The 16,210-nt window shown below is 39.4% G+C and overlaps 1 protein-coding gene across 1 annotated transcript in view; it reads left to right on the top strand.

Annotated features, from left to right (window-relative positions):
- Positions 1–16,210, top strand: part of LOC104058132 (zinc finger SWIM domain-containing protein 6) — a 137,297-nt gene that overhangs the window by 102,959 nt on the left and 18,128 nt on the right. The window contains exons 5-8 of the mRNA XM_054053250.1: positions 9,963–10,142; positions 11,564–11,740; positions 12,019–12,165; positions 15,125–15,271. Coding sequence (XP_053909225.1) covers positions 9,963–10,142; positions 11,564–11,740; positions 12,019–12,165; positions 15,125–15,271 — 651 coding nt within the window. The remainder of the gene's footprint in view (positions 1–9,962; positions 10,143–11,563; positions 11,741–12,018; positions 12,166–15,124; positions 15,272–16,210) is intronic.

The raw sequence follows: 16,210 nt of genomic DNA, 5'->3' as shown, positions 1-16,210 counted from the left end.
GTAATCAAACAGAATTGTATGCTGGATCTTCAGTCATGCTTAGTGTCCTAGCCCCGACTAAAACTGTTTCCACCACCATCCTTCAATTTACTGGGACAAGAGTAAAATATAATGGGATTTATGAAAACTGAGCAATGCTTAATCTCTTGGGAGAGCCTATATGCATTCCTTGCACTTTCTTTGGCTTCATGAATACATGCATGCACAAGATGTGTATTATTACAACATCTACTTTTACAGTGTCTGAATACTTCTTAATGTTTTTCAGTGTGCATGTTTAAATCCTAATCAGCGTAAAGGTATGCTGTTCCTTTCTCCCTCATGAATTCAGAAGTATGGATATCTACTGAGAAATACAAAAGTACTGATGTTTCCCCTGTATGTACAAGGCATGCATGCATTGTGTAAAGTAGTAAAGGAAACCTATTTCTTTTTGCTGTAAGACAAACTGCAGATGAATGACAACAATGCATTTTCACAAAGAAGGCTATTTGAACCAAAGATCTGTTTTGGCAAAGCTGGCTTTTTTTCCAGGTCAAAAGGTTTAGTGTTGAACCAAAATAGACAATTCCTCACTGCAATATGACAGTTCTAATATTCATTCCCTTGTGAAATTAATATCAGATTGTAGTCAAGGCATGACTTGTCTTCCACTTACCTTCTGTGGGGAAAAATTTGCATATCCATTTGTGATATTTTGCCACTGTTCTGTGAGGAGCTTCATATTGGAAAGACATGGGTCACAGTCAAGGGAGATCAAAACTTTACTTTTGGTTTAGTTTGAGGGCATGTATCAGCCTCCTAAGATCCAATATGAAAAGATATCTGGTGCTTGGAGAAAGGCAGACAGGAAAAAGTGAGCCATGTTAGAGAAACAGAATATGTAAGCACAAACACATTCTCTGTTGTTCGTGGTTTGGTTTTTTTTTCATTTAATGAGACATTTGTTTATATTCTGGGTGGCATTGGTGACATCGTTAAATCTAGTCAAACAGGTAAGTTTCCTTGAGAATGCCAGGAATGTATTTTGGGAAATTTCTTTTGAGCATAGGCTGTTGCAAACAGCAGTTTCCAGGCTGAAGTTACTAGAAATGGATTTAGATACATTCCCCACAAATTAATTACAAAGTACTATTTAAATTGCAAGTACCTGCCCTTCATTTTTTTTGTAACTCTTATCTGTAGTAAGGGGTAATTGTGATTAGCAGAAAATAGAGAATCTTCTTTAAGTAAAATTTTACTACTTCTCTTGCCTTATTGGTGCGAGCAGGGAAAGCCTCTGGCCAGTTCGAAAAGGTATCTAATAAAACAAGAATATATCTATATCTTTCTTTTCGGGGCAACTCAGTAAAAGCTATTTGCCAGTAATTTCCAGGGGAATTACCTTCCTTAACATTCCCAAGTATTACTCAGTTATTGGTATTAGGATAGTTTCTTTGGCATGCCCCACACTTTTCCATACCTGAGCAAACAATTTCTGTCATGGCCCTTCCTATAACTACTTTCTTCAAGCATTTTAAAAGATTCTCTGTTCCCCAATGTCTTTTATCATGTTCCCCTTTGGTCAATTCCCTTAAAAGAAAAGGAGGTATTACCACCTGCCCAGTGCGTGTGACAAACCACCCACAATTTTGCTCTTTCGCCTGCAGTGTCTTAATATTGGTCCTTATTATCATATCTAGGAGCTGTTTCTGGCAATTTTATTTCTTTCTCTGGCACTAAAAACATGATGCCTGTTTCTGCAGTCTCTTTAGCAGTTTTATCAGCCAATTGATTTCCCAGTCCAATATTAGATGTCTCCACTGGATGTGCCTTACAATGCCTAATAGCCAGCTCCGTAGGTTTCTGAATACTGGCTATATACCAAATAATGTTCTGTATGCTTGATTTCAGTCCCTTGTGCTGTTAAAAGCCCCCTCTCTTTCCATGTGGTTTCATGGGCATGCACAATGACAAAGGCGTATTTAGAATCTGTCCATATATTGTCTCTCTTGTCTTGACTCAAATCCAAGGCCCTGGTTAGGGCTACTAATTCAGCTTTTTGAACAGAGGCTGTTGATGGCAAAGCACGAGCTTCCACTACAGAGCTTCTTGTGGTAACTGCATACCCCGACAACCGTTTTCCTCCTCACACAAAACTGCTCCTGTCCATAAATAATTCCCAATCTGGACTCTCAAATGATTGATCTTTAAGGTCTGAGTGGCTGGAATGTACTACTTCAATCATCTGGAAATAATCATACTCGGGGGTCCCTTCCACGTGGTCAGTAGAAAGAAACACTGCTGGATTAACCACTGAGATTGTCCTAAGGAGGACATCATCTTGCTCCAATAATACCACCCAGTACTTTAACATTTGACTAGAAGAGAGCCAATGTCCTCTTTTTGTTCCAAGACAGTGATGACCATGTGTGGTACATATACTGTCATCTTCTGACCCATTGTAAATCTGCAAGCTTCCCAGATCAATATTACTGTGGCAGCAACTGCTTTCAGGCAGCCCAGCCATCCTTGCCTTACTTAGAATCATAGAAGCATAGAATAGTTAGGGTTGGAAGGGACCTTAAAGATCATCCAGTTCCAACCCCTCTGCCACGGGCAGGGACATCCCACTGGCTCAGGCTGCCCAAAGCCCCATCCAACCTGGCCTGGAACACCTCCAGGGATGGGGCAGCCACAACCTCCCTGAGCAACCTGTGCCAGTGTCTCACCACTCTCATAGTGAAGAAATTCTTCCTAATGTCTAGTCTAAATCTGCCCCTCTCCAGGTTATACCCGCTCCCCCTCGTCGTATCACCACAAGCCTTTGTGAACAGTCCCTCCCCAGCTTTCCTGTAGGCCCCCTTCAGGTACTGGAAGGTCACTATAAGATCTCCTCAGAGAGGAGGCTGAACAAGCCCAACTCTCTCAGCCTGTCCTCGTAGGGAAGGTGCTCCAGCCCTCTGATCATCCTTGTAGCCCTCCTCTGGACCCATTCCAACAGTTCCATCTCCTTCTTGCATTGAGGCTTCCAGAACTGGACACAGTATTCCAGATGAGGTCTCACAAGAGAGGAATAGAGGGGCAGAATCACTTCCCTCGATCTGCTGGCCATGCTGCCTTGGATGCAGCCCAGGATATGGTTGGCCTTCTGGGCTGCGAGCGTCTTTATCCAGTTGTTTTGAGAAATAGGCCACTGCACGTCTCTGCTCTCCCAGAAATTGTGATCACACTCCCAGGACTGTCCCACATCCAGGAGCCTGAGTGCTGGTGCTTTCATTAAAGACAATTTCAAATATTTGTAGGCTGTCCTGCTGTTATCAGTACAATCCAGGTGCTCAGGGGTAGATGTCTCTAATACCTCATGCAAAGTTTTTGCTAACAGGCCATAATTTGAAATCTAGAGCTGACACCATCCCACCATCCCAAGAAAAGTTCTTAACTCACCGACTGTCCGTGGTCCTGGTAGTTGGCAAATAGCTTCATTTCTTTCCATTCCCAGTTGTCACTGTCTTTGTTGTATCTCAAATCCAAGTCACAGTTCTTTGTACCACCTGAGCCTTCTCTCTGGAAACTCTGTATCCACTCAGTCCCAGAGGAGTTGCAACAATGAGGATATCATCCACACACTGTAATATTGTTCCCCCATCATTTTCTTTTTCCATATTTCCAGTTTGTAGGCTAATTGATTCCCAGGAACTGCTTTTCAATCCTTGGGGTAGAACAGTCTGTGTGTACTGAGTTTTTCTGCCAGTTTCAGGATTTTCCCATGCAAAAGCAAAAAGCTCTTGATTTCCCTTTTCCCGGGGAATGCAGAAAAAGGCATCCTATGCATCTAGCACTGTAAACCAACCCAGTTCTTTCAGTTAAAGCTGTTAAAAAGTATAGGGATTCGCAACCACTGGCTGTATGTCCTGAGCAATTCATTTCATTGCTCTAAGATCCTGTGCTAAATGGTAACCCTTACCATTTGCCTTTTAATTGGTAAAATCAGGATATTATATTTTGACTTATATTCCACTAACAACTTACATTTCAAGAATTTCTGAATTACCAATACTAACCCAAGGTTCGCTTCTAATTTTAAGGGGTATTATTTAATTTTTCCCAGGACCAATCCTGGCTTCAAATCACCTCTTACATGTTCTGCTCACTTGGACCTCCCAGGTATCTCTCTAACCCACACTGTCGGGACCACAGCATCTCCAAACTCTCGAGGGATTATTTTCCTTGAATGTTGATGTCCTGTAAAACTAAAGCTGTCGCTTTGATATATTTAGATTCTGGTATATAAAGTTCAACTTCCCCTTCTCCAAATCTTATTTGAGCTTCTAATTTTTCAAGCAAATCATTTCCTAACAGCGGCTTTGGGGAGCCTGGCAAATACAAGAACTTGTGAGTTACCCATTGTTTTCCTAATTTAAATGTCAAATATTTAAAAAATGGTCTGCTTTCCCTGGTTCCCATCGCAGCAGTAATGCTGATATTTTATTTTACTTATATTTTATTATTATATTTTATTATTATATTTTATTATATTTGTTATTGTTGTTGTTTTTATTATTTCAAAGTATTCAATGCAGAATAGACAGCCCTGATATCCACCAGAAATTCAGTTTCCTCTTCCCCTAGCTTGATTTTAACCAGAGGTTCTGTGGAAATTTCCTCTGTTCTCCTTTAATCCTGTTCTACAGAGAAGAGGGGATTCGGAAGGTTACCTTAATTCAAAAGAGGGCATTTCCTCTTCCAATGCCCCTCCTATTTACATTAAGCACACCGATTTTCTCTTGGCTGTACCCGGACTTTCTGTGGTGAGGGGCTCCAGCCTTGGCCCCTTCCCCTGTATCCTGCCTATATCCTCTTTTCCATGAGTGTTCCCTTCTAACACAACTATTAATCTCTTTTCTCTCCCTATTTCTGTATGTTACTCAAGTAACACAAAATAACTTTCCCGAGTCTCGTGCCTCAGCTCCTTGAAAGCAATAGAGCCACTATTCCCTGTAAAAGTCCTGCTACCTGCTTTATGAATCATCAAACAGCACTTGCATAATCACCTTGATGTCTTTCCAGGCAGAGTCTTGTGTTTTAATCATTCTCTCAAAAACATTGGCTGTCTGATTTGAATTGTCTCTATGATTTCCAGCTGCTAACTTCCAATCATTCAAATCAGTAATAGAAATAGGAAATAAGGACTTTTATAATAAATCACCGGTTCTGCATTTTCCACAGCCTGACATAAGGGAGTTGGTAGAACTTCTCCCTGTTTACCTCTCATTCACCCCGCTATCGGACTGAAACCCTCTGCTCCCATTAATGATCTACCACTCCAAGCATCATTCTCTCATTCATCTACTTCTGATCCCTCATTGTGAGATCCTCCAAGACAGCGTCCAGGAGTGATCAATCAATAAGCCAGTTTCATCCTCAGGTTCACTGTATTTTTATTGTTCATAAACTTGCAAACATCTTTGCCCAATACTACAAGCAGAAAAACATTTTTTCAAAGCCTTTCCCTTATCTTTTCCAAGGCTAAAATAAGGATATTGCTAGGCGCTAAATTTATGCCACATTCTTTTTGCTGCTGTGGGTAATTCTACAATGTTTAAAACATATCCGAATGCACAGTTTTGTCCCATTTTGTTCTCTTCTTAGAAAAAGCATTAATTGCAACCAAGCATTATAATTCAGTGACCCATTAGCAGACCATGTTCTCCTTCATCTGATTTATACTACAACCACCACAGATTACAGTATTCCATTAAATTTTCTTTTGCTGCCATCCCCCCTGGAGGCCCACCTAGTTGTTTCCAATACATTAAATCACACCCCAGAGGGGATTTCTAAACAACACCAACACCTTGCAACACCTCCTTGCAATAATCCTGCACCCATATTAAAACAGGTGGTTGCTGGTAGATCACAAACAAACTGAAACATATCACAGTCTCAGGATCTTAAACAGAACAAATTAGCAAAACATGTCAAAGTCAGTTTACAGAAAACAGGTCAGCAAACTGTGCCAAAGTCAGTTTTCCAAATTTAAACCAGTCAGGACTCTAACCCTTCACACAGACAATCACAGTCACCATTCACACACAGTTACAGAGTCCCTCACGCAGGCAGTCACACAGACAATTACACAGACAAAGACAAACCACAAACAAACCAAAACCACAATTATGTACCAAATTGGGGACTTTAACCCCAAAGCAAAATACCAAAAATATAGATTAACAAATATACCAAAATACCAAGTTGGGGACTCTAACCCCAAGCCCAAATTAAGTACCTTTCAAGCCCAACCCTGCAGAGCTCTCGCCACTGACTTACAAGCCAGCAACCAAACCAAATTCCAGAAAGGATGCTTTAATTCTTGCCAGTGGAATCCTTGCTTCCAAGATGCAGGCCAGGGGGGTGGAGGTTCCCCAACGAGAAGTTCTCGGTTGCCAGCTGGAGCATACTCGACCCCCACAGATCCGAAATCCTAAAAGCAAGTCCCATCTGGGTCTCCAAAATGATACCCAAAATGCTGACAAATAAAACTCTCTAAGACCCATTTTGGAGTTTTAGAAAGCAAGCATCCTTTCTCAGGCCTGAGCAACATACGGAAATGATCTCCATCAATCACGTGCAATGAGGCGAAGGCTAGATATAGAATATATTTCCCACTTACATGCATATGTATAATTTTTCCCAGAAATCTTATGCATATTCTATTACTTTCCAAGGATTAATTTTAATGTTATGAAACTTTGCAACAGTCAAAACTCTTGCTAATTTTGAGCTGGCTCCAGCTCTCTACTGGACCTTGCTTTTCAGATTAGTAAGGATTCCAAACAGAGGTGATTACAGAAGATGAGACATCTGTTCAGCACAGAAGATAGTGAACACAAGATGTTATCATCTTCAAGGAATGACTGTGTCTGGAAAAAACACTGTCTGAAAGAAAACATGCTATCAGAGAGACATTCGCTCTAACTTTCAAAAAACACAACTGCTTAGATGAAACTTTACTGTACTTCAGCTTAAATCAAAATATTCCACTATGAAATATTCCACATACTCTATCAAACTCATGAGCGCTTCCACTGAGCAGCGTCAGAGTGAAACAGGAAGAATATCCTCTGGGCTCTTTCTAGTTGGCATGTGGTAAAATCTGGGCACAACTGAATGTTTTCCTCAGACTTTTCAGCTCTTAGGAGCAAGACAGAAACCAGTGAATTGAAAGAGGGAGAATGGAGCAGGTGTCAGGAAGGGGAAAGGAGCTTGGGGAGTAAGAGGAGGAAGAAATATATATACTGGCAAGCACACACATGCTGGCGGGGGAGAGATCACACATATACTTGAAACCCAAAATAGACTGAAGAGTGTGGGGTCATTGGCATTATGCTTCCTTCTCCCATATGGTAGCCTTTTTAGTGCTACAGGAACTCAGCCTGAGGCTCTTTCTGTTCCCTTCTCTTCTCAGTGGGGGAGTTCTGTCTTTCACTCCTCTTCCTGCAGGGAACTGGGCAGCTGTGAAAGCTGGGCAAGATCTCAGATGTGCACACAGTTCACTTTGAAGTCACCACGAGCAGGGTGCAGTTGATCTATTGAAATTTCAAGTGGTTTGTGTGGGGTTTGTTAGAAATAAACTTGTCCTTGTGCTTCATTTACATAAAAATAGCATGGATTTCTGAGACAATCATTGCTAACAATGTAATTATGGTTAACATAGTTTCCCTCTTTAAACCACAGAAGTTCTTAAAGGATTTTGGTACTTTGGAGTATCTCTTCCCTTTCCTGCCTCTTAGATGTACTGCACACATAGTGGAGCTTCTGAGGAAGGCAAGTGAATTCCTTTGCTTCTAGTGGTGTTTCTAAGATAAAGATAAAGAAAATACCACTCATTTTGTAGGGGCATGGTGTAATCAGTAGTGTGCATTCCACATTGCTAGATGATTGAAATACTTACCACATGTGGTTAAGATATTCCACCTTGCTTTTGCTTCAGTCTGAAAACACTGGGAAACGGTTACAAAGTATTAAATTGGCTTTTTTTTTTTTTAAGATGCTGAGAAGTACAATGCCTCCTCAGTGTACAGGAAAGACATGGACCTGTTGGAGCAGGTCCGTGGGAGGGCCATAAAAATGATCAGAGGGATGGACCACCTCTCCTATTGAGGAAAAGCTGAGAGAGTTGATGTTCAGCCTGAAGAAGAGAAGGCTTCAGGGAGACCTTACTGCAGCCTTTCAATACTTCAAGGAGGCTTAGAAGAAAAATGAGGATAGACTTTTCAATAGGGTCTGTAACAACAGGATGAGGGGGAATGGTTTTAAACTGAAAGAAGGGAGATGTAGACTGGATATAAGGAAGAAAGTTTTTATGATGAGGGTGGTGAAACACTGGCACAGGTTGCCCAGGGAGGTGGTAGAAGCCCCATCCTTGGTCTGGTTGGATGGGATTCTGAGCAACCTGATCTAGTTGAAGATGTCCCTGCTCAATGCACGGGGGTTGGACTAGATGACCTTTAAAGGTCCCTTCCAACTCAAACCATTCTATGATTCTATTCTATAATTTGACTCTGTTTGGGAAGTGAAGTGTGTTGAAGAGTATATCTAAAGAAAGCCATATGATTTGGTTTTGAAGGAAGTTGTTAAAAACTTCTTAAAACTTTTAAAAACACTGTACTCTACTGTATGTAACTACTGTGCAGTAATAATCTGCATTATTGTCTCTCTGGTGTTCTGCACTGTACCATATATTATTTTGTTGTGATTTTCAGAGTTCTTTGATATTTGATATTCTGTGTCAGCCCGAAGAGCAGCGAACTTGTAGCCTTAATGATCAAGCTCTGTTTCTACTAGCTCTTGTGCTGTGGCATAACAACATACTGAGTTACTTTAGGAATGAATGTAATGTGATGGCCTGTGCTCTGGGTATCCATTTTGCATTCTCAGTAAAAGAATACTTGACTGTGAGAATTCTGTTATATTGGAAGAACCAGCTGCATTTTTTTCCTTTTTTTTAGCCTGTTGTTCTGGTTTGAGCTAAAGTAGAATCATTTTTTTTTTCATGAAGTTTCGTGCATAGTTTAAGCATAATCTTTAAATGTCTTGCAGTGTATAAATCATGTTCTTAATAAGCAAATGAATTGTACTTTCGGATGTCTTCATACTTCTGTCAAAATTCACACTAATGAAGAGACAAATGATTTAGAAAAAAATCATTCAATTTTAAAATTATTGAGAGAGACTCTGATGCATTTATGCCTGCTATATAGTTTCAGGGAGCAGGTTCTAAAGTGATGGTATATGTGTAACGTCAGTGCAAATTAGCTTTCCCTTTGAGCTCTGTAACAGAAAATGTAAACCATATTTTCTAGTGGAACCATATTGCTGAAATAGTAGCAATAAAAATATCTTGTTCGTACTGGCACAAAGCCAGTGTTTACTGGATCTCTGAGGTCTAGATGTGTTTGGGAATGAGATATATGATCAGCAATACTTCTGCTGGGATTTGAGTGTGGAAGTATATGTTTACAAAATACATGTCTTACTAATGCACTTATTGGTTCTTGCAATGTGAAGCTGGAAGATGCATAGTTCTTGTTTGTAGAAAACAACATTTGCTTCTGGTACAAAAATTAGAAGAAAAACTTGGGTTATTTCCAGCTGTAACTTTATGTGAATTCTTTTGACTGATGTTCCTGTCTGGGCCATGCATCGTGAGCTATGGATTTTCAAATACAAAAGATCCACTTAATGCCTTTTAATTGATAAGGATGGCTTGATATAGTCATTCAACTGCTTCAGATGGGCCACATCAGCTCCAAGATTCTGTGTCAGGAATTCAATCTGCCTGGTGTTAGGCATAGCTGGGAAACAAGCAGCATAGCCTTTGAGGGGACAAAAGGTGTTATAGTATCGAAGTTTGCAATTAGTCATTGGCTAATGCATTTTTAATAGAAAACATCATTTAGCAATATTTTTTTTTAAATCAGGTGCTCTATGGATGTGTATAGTCTTAAATCCCCACTGCAAGTTGGAACAGAAGGCCAGTTGGCTAAAAAAGCTGAAAAAATGGAACAGTGTGGATGTTTGTCCTTGGGAAGATGGAAACCATGGAAACGAGCTGCCCAATTTAAACAATGCTTTGCCTCAGGGTGCAAATACTAACCAAGGTGAGCCTAAATATATGCACTGACTGCAACATATAATATAACATAACCTCTATCTGATATACTCTAGACTTGCAGAATTCAGCACTCTTTCCTGAGACAATTACTTTTTTTGTTGAGGATTGACCAGCCAAATTTATTTTCACTAATACTATCCTTGTAGAAAGGATAAATAGGAGGGAGTTTTGTGCTGGGGCTGCAATGTTTTCGAAGCAAGTATTTGTGTTTAGTTAGGTCTTCTAACTTTTAACTTGGTCCTTCTAAATTCTTGTTGCATGAAAATTGGATGTCCCTGAAGTATGTAACGTAAAAGCTTGTTGTTTCTTTGCTTGACTATAATGTTATATCTGGTGTTGGGTGGTGTTTTTTTTTTTTTTGCTTAAATTTACAAAGCCTTTGATACTTAAAGGGAGATCTGTTGTAACTGCATTAAACTGAGTGTGTGAGAAACTAAAGTAGCTCTCTCTCATGTGTGATGTGCTCTGTGTTGTGCAGTCTGCAGGGGAGGGGGGGAAGGTGGAGGTGGTACAGAGACAACATTGCCTTCTTGGAGGAGGTGTCTCTTACTCAGTACGATGCTTTCTAATCTAAAATGTGATTATTGAATCTGACAGAAGCCTTCTCCTGTCATCTTCAAGCAAAGATTGCTACTTAGCTAATAACTGAAGAAAATGCGGGATATTTACCTTGGAAAAAAACCTCATAATCCTGAAAACCCTTAATATTTTGATGCATATTTCATATAATCATGATAAAGTTAAGTAAATTCTCGTGGGAGGTGGCAAATTTGGACTTAGAGGGGGTTTTCCTTGTTTCTTTTTCTTGGAGGTTTCTTACCTCTGAAGTAAATAGATTTGGTTCATTTTCAAATCATGGAGCTAGTTAGAGACAGATGTTCATTCAACATATAACTTCCTACAGAGCTATTTTGCCTTCTGGATCTTGTGATTTTCAACTGAACTTGGGCAGGCTAGTGGCAATTCTGACACAGCATTTCAACATTCATAGACACAGTGCCATGTCAACAGAGCTCTTTTGACATAGGAAGAAATCTACTAAGGATTATGTCAGTTCCATGGCCTCTGTACCTCACTTACTTTGCAGTATTTGTATATGTTTATAACAAAAAAATATACAAGAGTTCAAGGTTAATGTCACTTCTCAAAGAGAAAAACTAAAAATCTTTTATGCACTCTTTATCTATCCCTCATCCTAGTAGCGCTGGGTCTGAGAAGGAGAGAAGCTGGGTATACTTGAAATGCCATTTGCATGCTGCTCCTTGCAGAGGGGGACAAGGCAGGAGGGGGACAAGGCAGGCTGCTGTCAGTTGAGGGTTGATCGGCAGACAAGAATACTGTGAATTACTGATTAACACATGAATGAGTAAAAGCTGACACAGCTTTTTGAACTTGTGAAAATGACAGATTCGTCAAACAGGCCACATCGGACAGTGTTCACTCGAGCCATAGAGGCATGTGATCTGCACTGGCAGGACAGGCACTTACAGCACATTATCAGCAGTGACCTATACACCGACTACTGTTACCATGACGACACTGAAAATTCACTCTTTGACTCTCAGGGGTGGCCCCTCTGGCATGGTAAGTGGCTAAACCGGAAAGACTGTGATTACTGCTTTGTTCCATTTTTATGGTATTATTTTGGGCAGATAGTAGGGAGATGAATGAAAAGCCTAGCAAAAAGAGCTAGAGGGTCCCTTGAAGTGCTGGGTCAGAAGTATTCCTTTAAGTCTCTCTTCTATAATTTTAAAAACAAAACCAAAGAAAATAAACAAAAAAGCCCTTTTGAGTAACCTAGTAAAACAGACCATTGCAAACATGGAAGCATTGCTATTCCTCACTTATTTTCTCTGTTTCAGAACATGTTCCTACAGCCTGTGCAAGGGTGGATGCATTACGATCTCATGGATACCCACAAGAAGCTCTGAGGCTAGCAATAGCTATTGTCAATACACTAAGAAGGCAGCAGCAGAAACAGCTGGAAATGTTCCGGGCTCAGAAGAAAGGTAAATGTAGGGAAGATAGAGGGGCAAAGGACATGACCAGGTAACAATAACACTGGACTTGAACTTTGCATGAGAAAACTGCTTTTGAAGCTAAAGTGAAAGAGGTGACTAAATCTTCAGTCCTGATTATCATAGTGGTAATGTAGCATTCATGTTGGAGGTTTTTTTTTAAGCTGAATTGTGAGCTTTGCAGGTCAAGGGCTCTGTTCTGTCTTCTGCAATACATCTGACATGATGGGCCTTTATCCCAATCAGAGTTTTTGGTTACAGTGTAAATATTCTTCCTGTGTAATTTATAAGCTTCTAAATAGAGCTTTGCATTTGGCATGTCAGGTATTTAAAATATTTTTTTCCTCTGACATATAATTTAGCAGAGATATATATTTCTGTGGTGGAAGCCTAAAGTTGGCAACAAGACAAAGTCTGCACTGCAGAAATTCATCAGATTTGGCAGTTTGTTCCAGAAGTGTCTTATGATGCTTAATACTTTAATGGATTCACATCACTGGAAATGAGATTTTTGAAACACTGGCTTTATTAAATGTTCTGTGGTGTTCCTCTGAGCACTACACCTATTTTTTTTGGAGGGGCATTCTAACAAAAATAATCTTACACTGAACTTTGTCATAAGTTTGAAGAGGTAGTGGAAGAAGAAAGGGATGGCTTTGTGGTTAAAGAATGCATGTGGAAAAACTGGAATTACATTCTCAGCTACTACAAGAACACCTTTCATTCAAATTTTATTTTAGATCTTTGTTGCTACTTTTAACTATGTGTATCCTCATGCATTGTAGGCAAAAATACCAGAGTGAAGTCACGCATGTAAATTTTTCAAGTGTATGTGCAGGTGTTATCCCAGAAATGATCATTTAGAAATTGAACTGAAGACAAGGTAGGCACCTGACTGAACAAAAGAATTAGCTAACAGTTCCTATATGCCTCTATTTCCATTTCACATTACCCAAGGAAGAAGTTTTAAGCACTATTGTGGATCCTAGATTCGACCAAAAGTTAAAGGCACTTTTTATTATTACTTAAGAGTCCTTTTCTGAGTCTTTTTGTTGTGTAATATATCTTTCCTTAGCATGTGTTCCCTTAAAAGCTTTTCACATTGTCCAGCTTCGCATATGGGGAGGCAAGAAGAAAGAGGTTATGTGGCAAGAAGAAAGAGGTTATGTCTGTGTGTGTATGTACTGCTGACAGGTGTGAAGGGTCTGCTGCAAGTGTGCTGGTCATAGTACTACTCCTTTACATTCCCAGTTGCTAATGCAGTATCTAGATATTCAATACTTCTGTTAAGTTCCTTTCCCTGTGAGCAGTTTCTATATCTGTCAAGTAATATTATGCTATTATTAAAAAAGGAGCGTATGAAATGCAATTCATCTTATCACAAAACAAATTAGTTTGTCATTTCTATGTTGTTCACTGCTTTTTGTTTTTTTTCCTCTTATGTGTGGAATTTTAAAAATATTCTTTTAATACTGCAAAATATACTGGTCTTCTCTATAAGCAAATTAATTCTGCAGCTACAGCCCAGCTTTAGGTTTCAGTTCAGCAGACAGCACATGCTTCTACTTAGCTTTCATTCATGTGACTGATCTAACATCCGTGGAACCACTTGTGCGATTTAAGTTAAATGTCTGTATGGAGGACTGAAGCCTTTGTTTAGCATGATACGAGCAAATCTTATAAGTAGACACAATAGATGAAATGGAATATAACTGAGTCAGTAAAATCACTGATATTAGTCCTTTTTGATAATATTATGTGCTTCTTCCTGTTGCCTTTAGCACATACTATTTGTTAGTAAGACAATTTACTAGTTTGGTTTTCATATTACATATCAGTTGATTCTTTAAAAAAAACTACTCCTGAACACTCAGTCCAACAGCGTGGCTGTGTTTTACTTTGTATCCCCACACATTTAAATAGGCAAGAAGCAAGGTTTTGAAGCTTTGTGATAATACTTATGCTTACTCAGAAAGATACCACTTTGTGAATGAGAGAGAGCGTAGGCAGGTGCAAGTTAGTGTGTAACAGGCAAAGAAACAAAGCATCCATAATGGTTTGTGTACAATTTTTAAATGGTCACCTGTAATGCATCTGATCTCTCATAGTTCAGTCATGTGTATGTGTCTAGGAGAAAAAAGTTGGGAACTGGAGTCAAATGGGAGCTACTGCCATATGACTCTCAGTAAAAAAAAAAGGGATTTGGGGAATCTCTAACCTCTGTTATCACAGCTACACTTCCTTCAATTCATTGTGCTGAACAATTTTTTTCATGTTGTAACTGACTGATGGATGAGGGCTACAAAACAAAATATCCATGGAGGTATTTGTTGTCTGAAACTTTAGAATGACAGAAAAATACAAAGGACAACTTTTTCTTGTACACCTCATTTAAACACTTTATTTTTTTTCCTTTTTTGAGGAACTGTCATTCTCAGTTTATTACTTCAGTAATTATTTCTATGCAAGATAAGCTCATATTTTATTTATTAAAATGGACCATTTTAGAATATTTTAATTTATTTCAGTACCATCAGATTCACTCAAGATGTAAAAATGATACTGCATCTTTTGAGTGAGGAAATGGTTGTGGATATTTTACAAAAAAAAAGTCTGCTATTATTTTTCAGCAGACATTTTCAGAATAGCTACTGGTATCAAGTAAGAATTTTCAAAAGATACTTCAGTTGAAATTTTTGACCCATAATGCACTCTGCTAGTACTCAAAATGTTTGACCTTTGTCCATTTTTGGGTTTTCTTCTTTTAACATATTCACAAAGGGCAATTCATTCACTCTGAAATATACTGTTTTCTCCTTCTAAGAAGAAGCTACTGGAAATACTTTGAATTCTGTACTGAGAGCATTTTAATCAGTTTTACTTCTGTAATTGTTTTGAGGGGCAGAATTAGTCTCTGACACTTTCCCTCCCTCCAACTTTTCTGTCATAGAACTTCTCCACAAAGGAGTAACCTCAGTAACAAATCTTGAAGGTTGGGTGGGACACCCTTTGGATCCCATTGGCACCCTCTTCAGTAGCTTGATTGAAGCCTGCAGGGTGGATGATGAGAGCTTCCATGGATTCTCAGACTTCACAGGTAAGGCTATGCAAAGGGAGCAATCCTCTCTAAGTCTTCAGTAACTGGAGGCATTTTTCTATCTTGCCTTTCTGAATTAACTTGGAAGCCAGTGTCTTTGTAGTATAAGAACTCACATTTGCATTCCCTAAGAAAACACAAGGGAGAGAAAATGTTTAAAATACAATTTTGTTATAAGTTATATGAAAGCATTTTAAAAATTACCAGTTACTCATTCTTGAAGAAAATTCCATATTTCATGCTTGAAATAAAACCAAGTAAGACTTTATAGTAGCAACCCTCTCCCTCTCTGTCCTCTTTTTGAGAAATTATAGGAAATAACAGAATTGTTGAGGTTGGAAGGCTCCTCTGGAGGTCACCTAGAGCAGGTTGCCCAGGACTGTGTCCAGTTGTTTTTGAATAACTCCAAGAACACTGCACAATCTCTCTGGGAGACCTCTTGCAGTGTTTGACCATCCTCACAGTAAAAAGAAAAAGTGTCATCTTATGCTCGGATGGAATTTCCTGTATTTCAGTTTGTGCCTGTTGCCTCTTGTCCTGTCACAGGATACCACTGAGAAGAGTCTGGCTCTGTCTTCTTTACATTCTCTCATCAGATATTTATACAATTTGGTAAGATACTCTTGAGCCTTTTCTTTTCCAGGCTTAACAATCTCAGCTCTCCCAGTCTCTTATATGGGAGATGCTCCAGTCCTTAAATCATCTTTGTGACACCTCACAAAGATCTGCTCCGGTATATCCATGGAGAGCTCAGTACCGGACATGGCTTTCCAGATGTGGGCTCACCAGTGCTGAGTAGAGGGGAAGGATCACCTCCCTCGATCTGCTGGTGATGCTCCTCCTATGCAGTCCAGGATGTTATTTGATTTCTTAGCTACAGGTGTACATAATACTTCAAATTGATGACAGAACACTTTAAATTTATGTCATATACGGTCT

This window comes from Cuculus canorus, chromosome W, assembly GCF_017976375.1.
Source record: "Cuculus canorus isolate bCucCan1 chromosome W, bCucCan1.pri, whole genome shotgun sequence".
NCBI classification, from domain to species: domain Eukaryota; kingdom Metazoa; phylum Chordata; class Aves; order Cuculiformes; family Cuculidae; genus Cuculus; species Cuculus canorus.
This window is presented reverse-complemented; position numbering and strand designations above follow the sequence as displayed.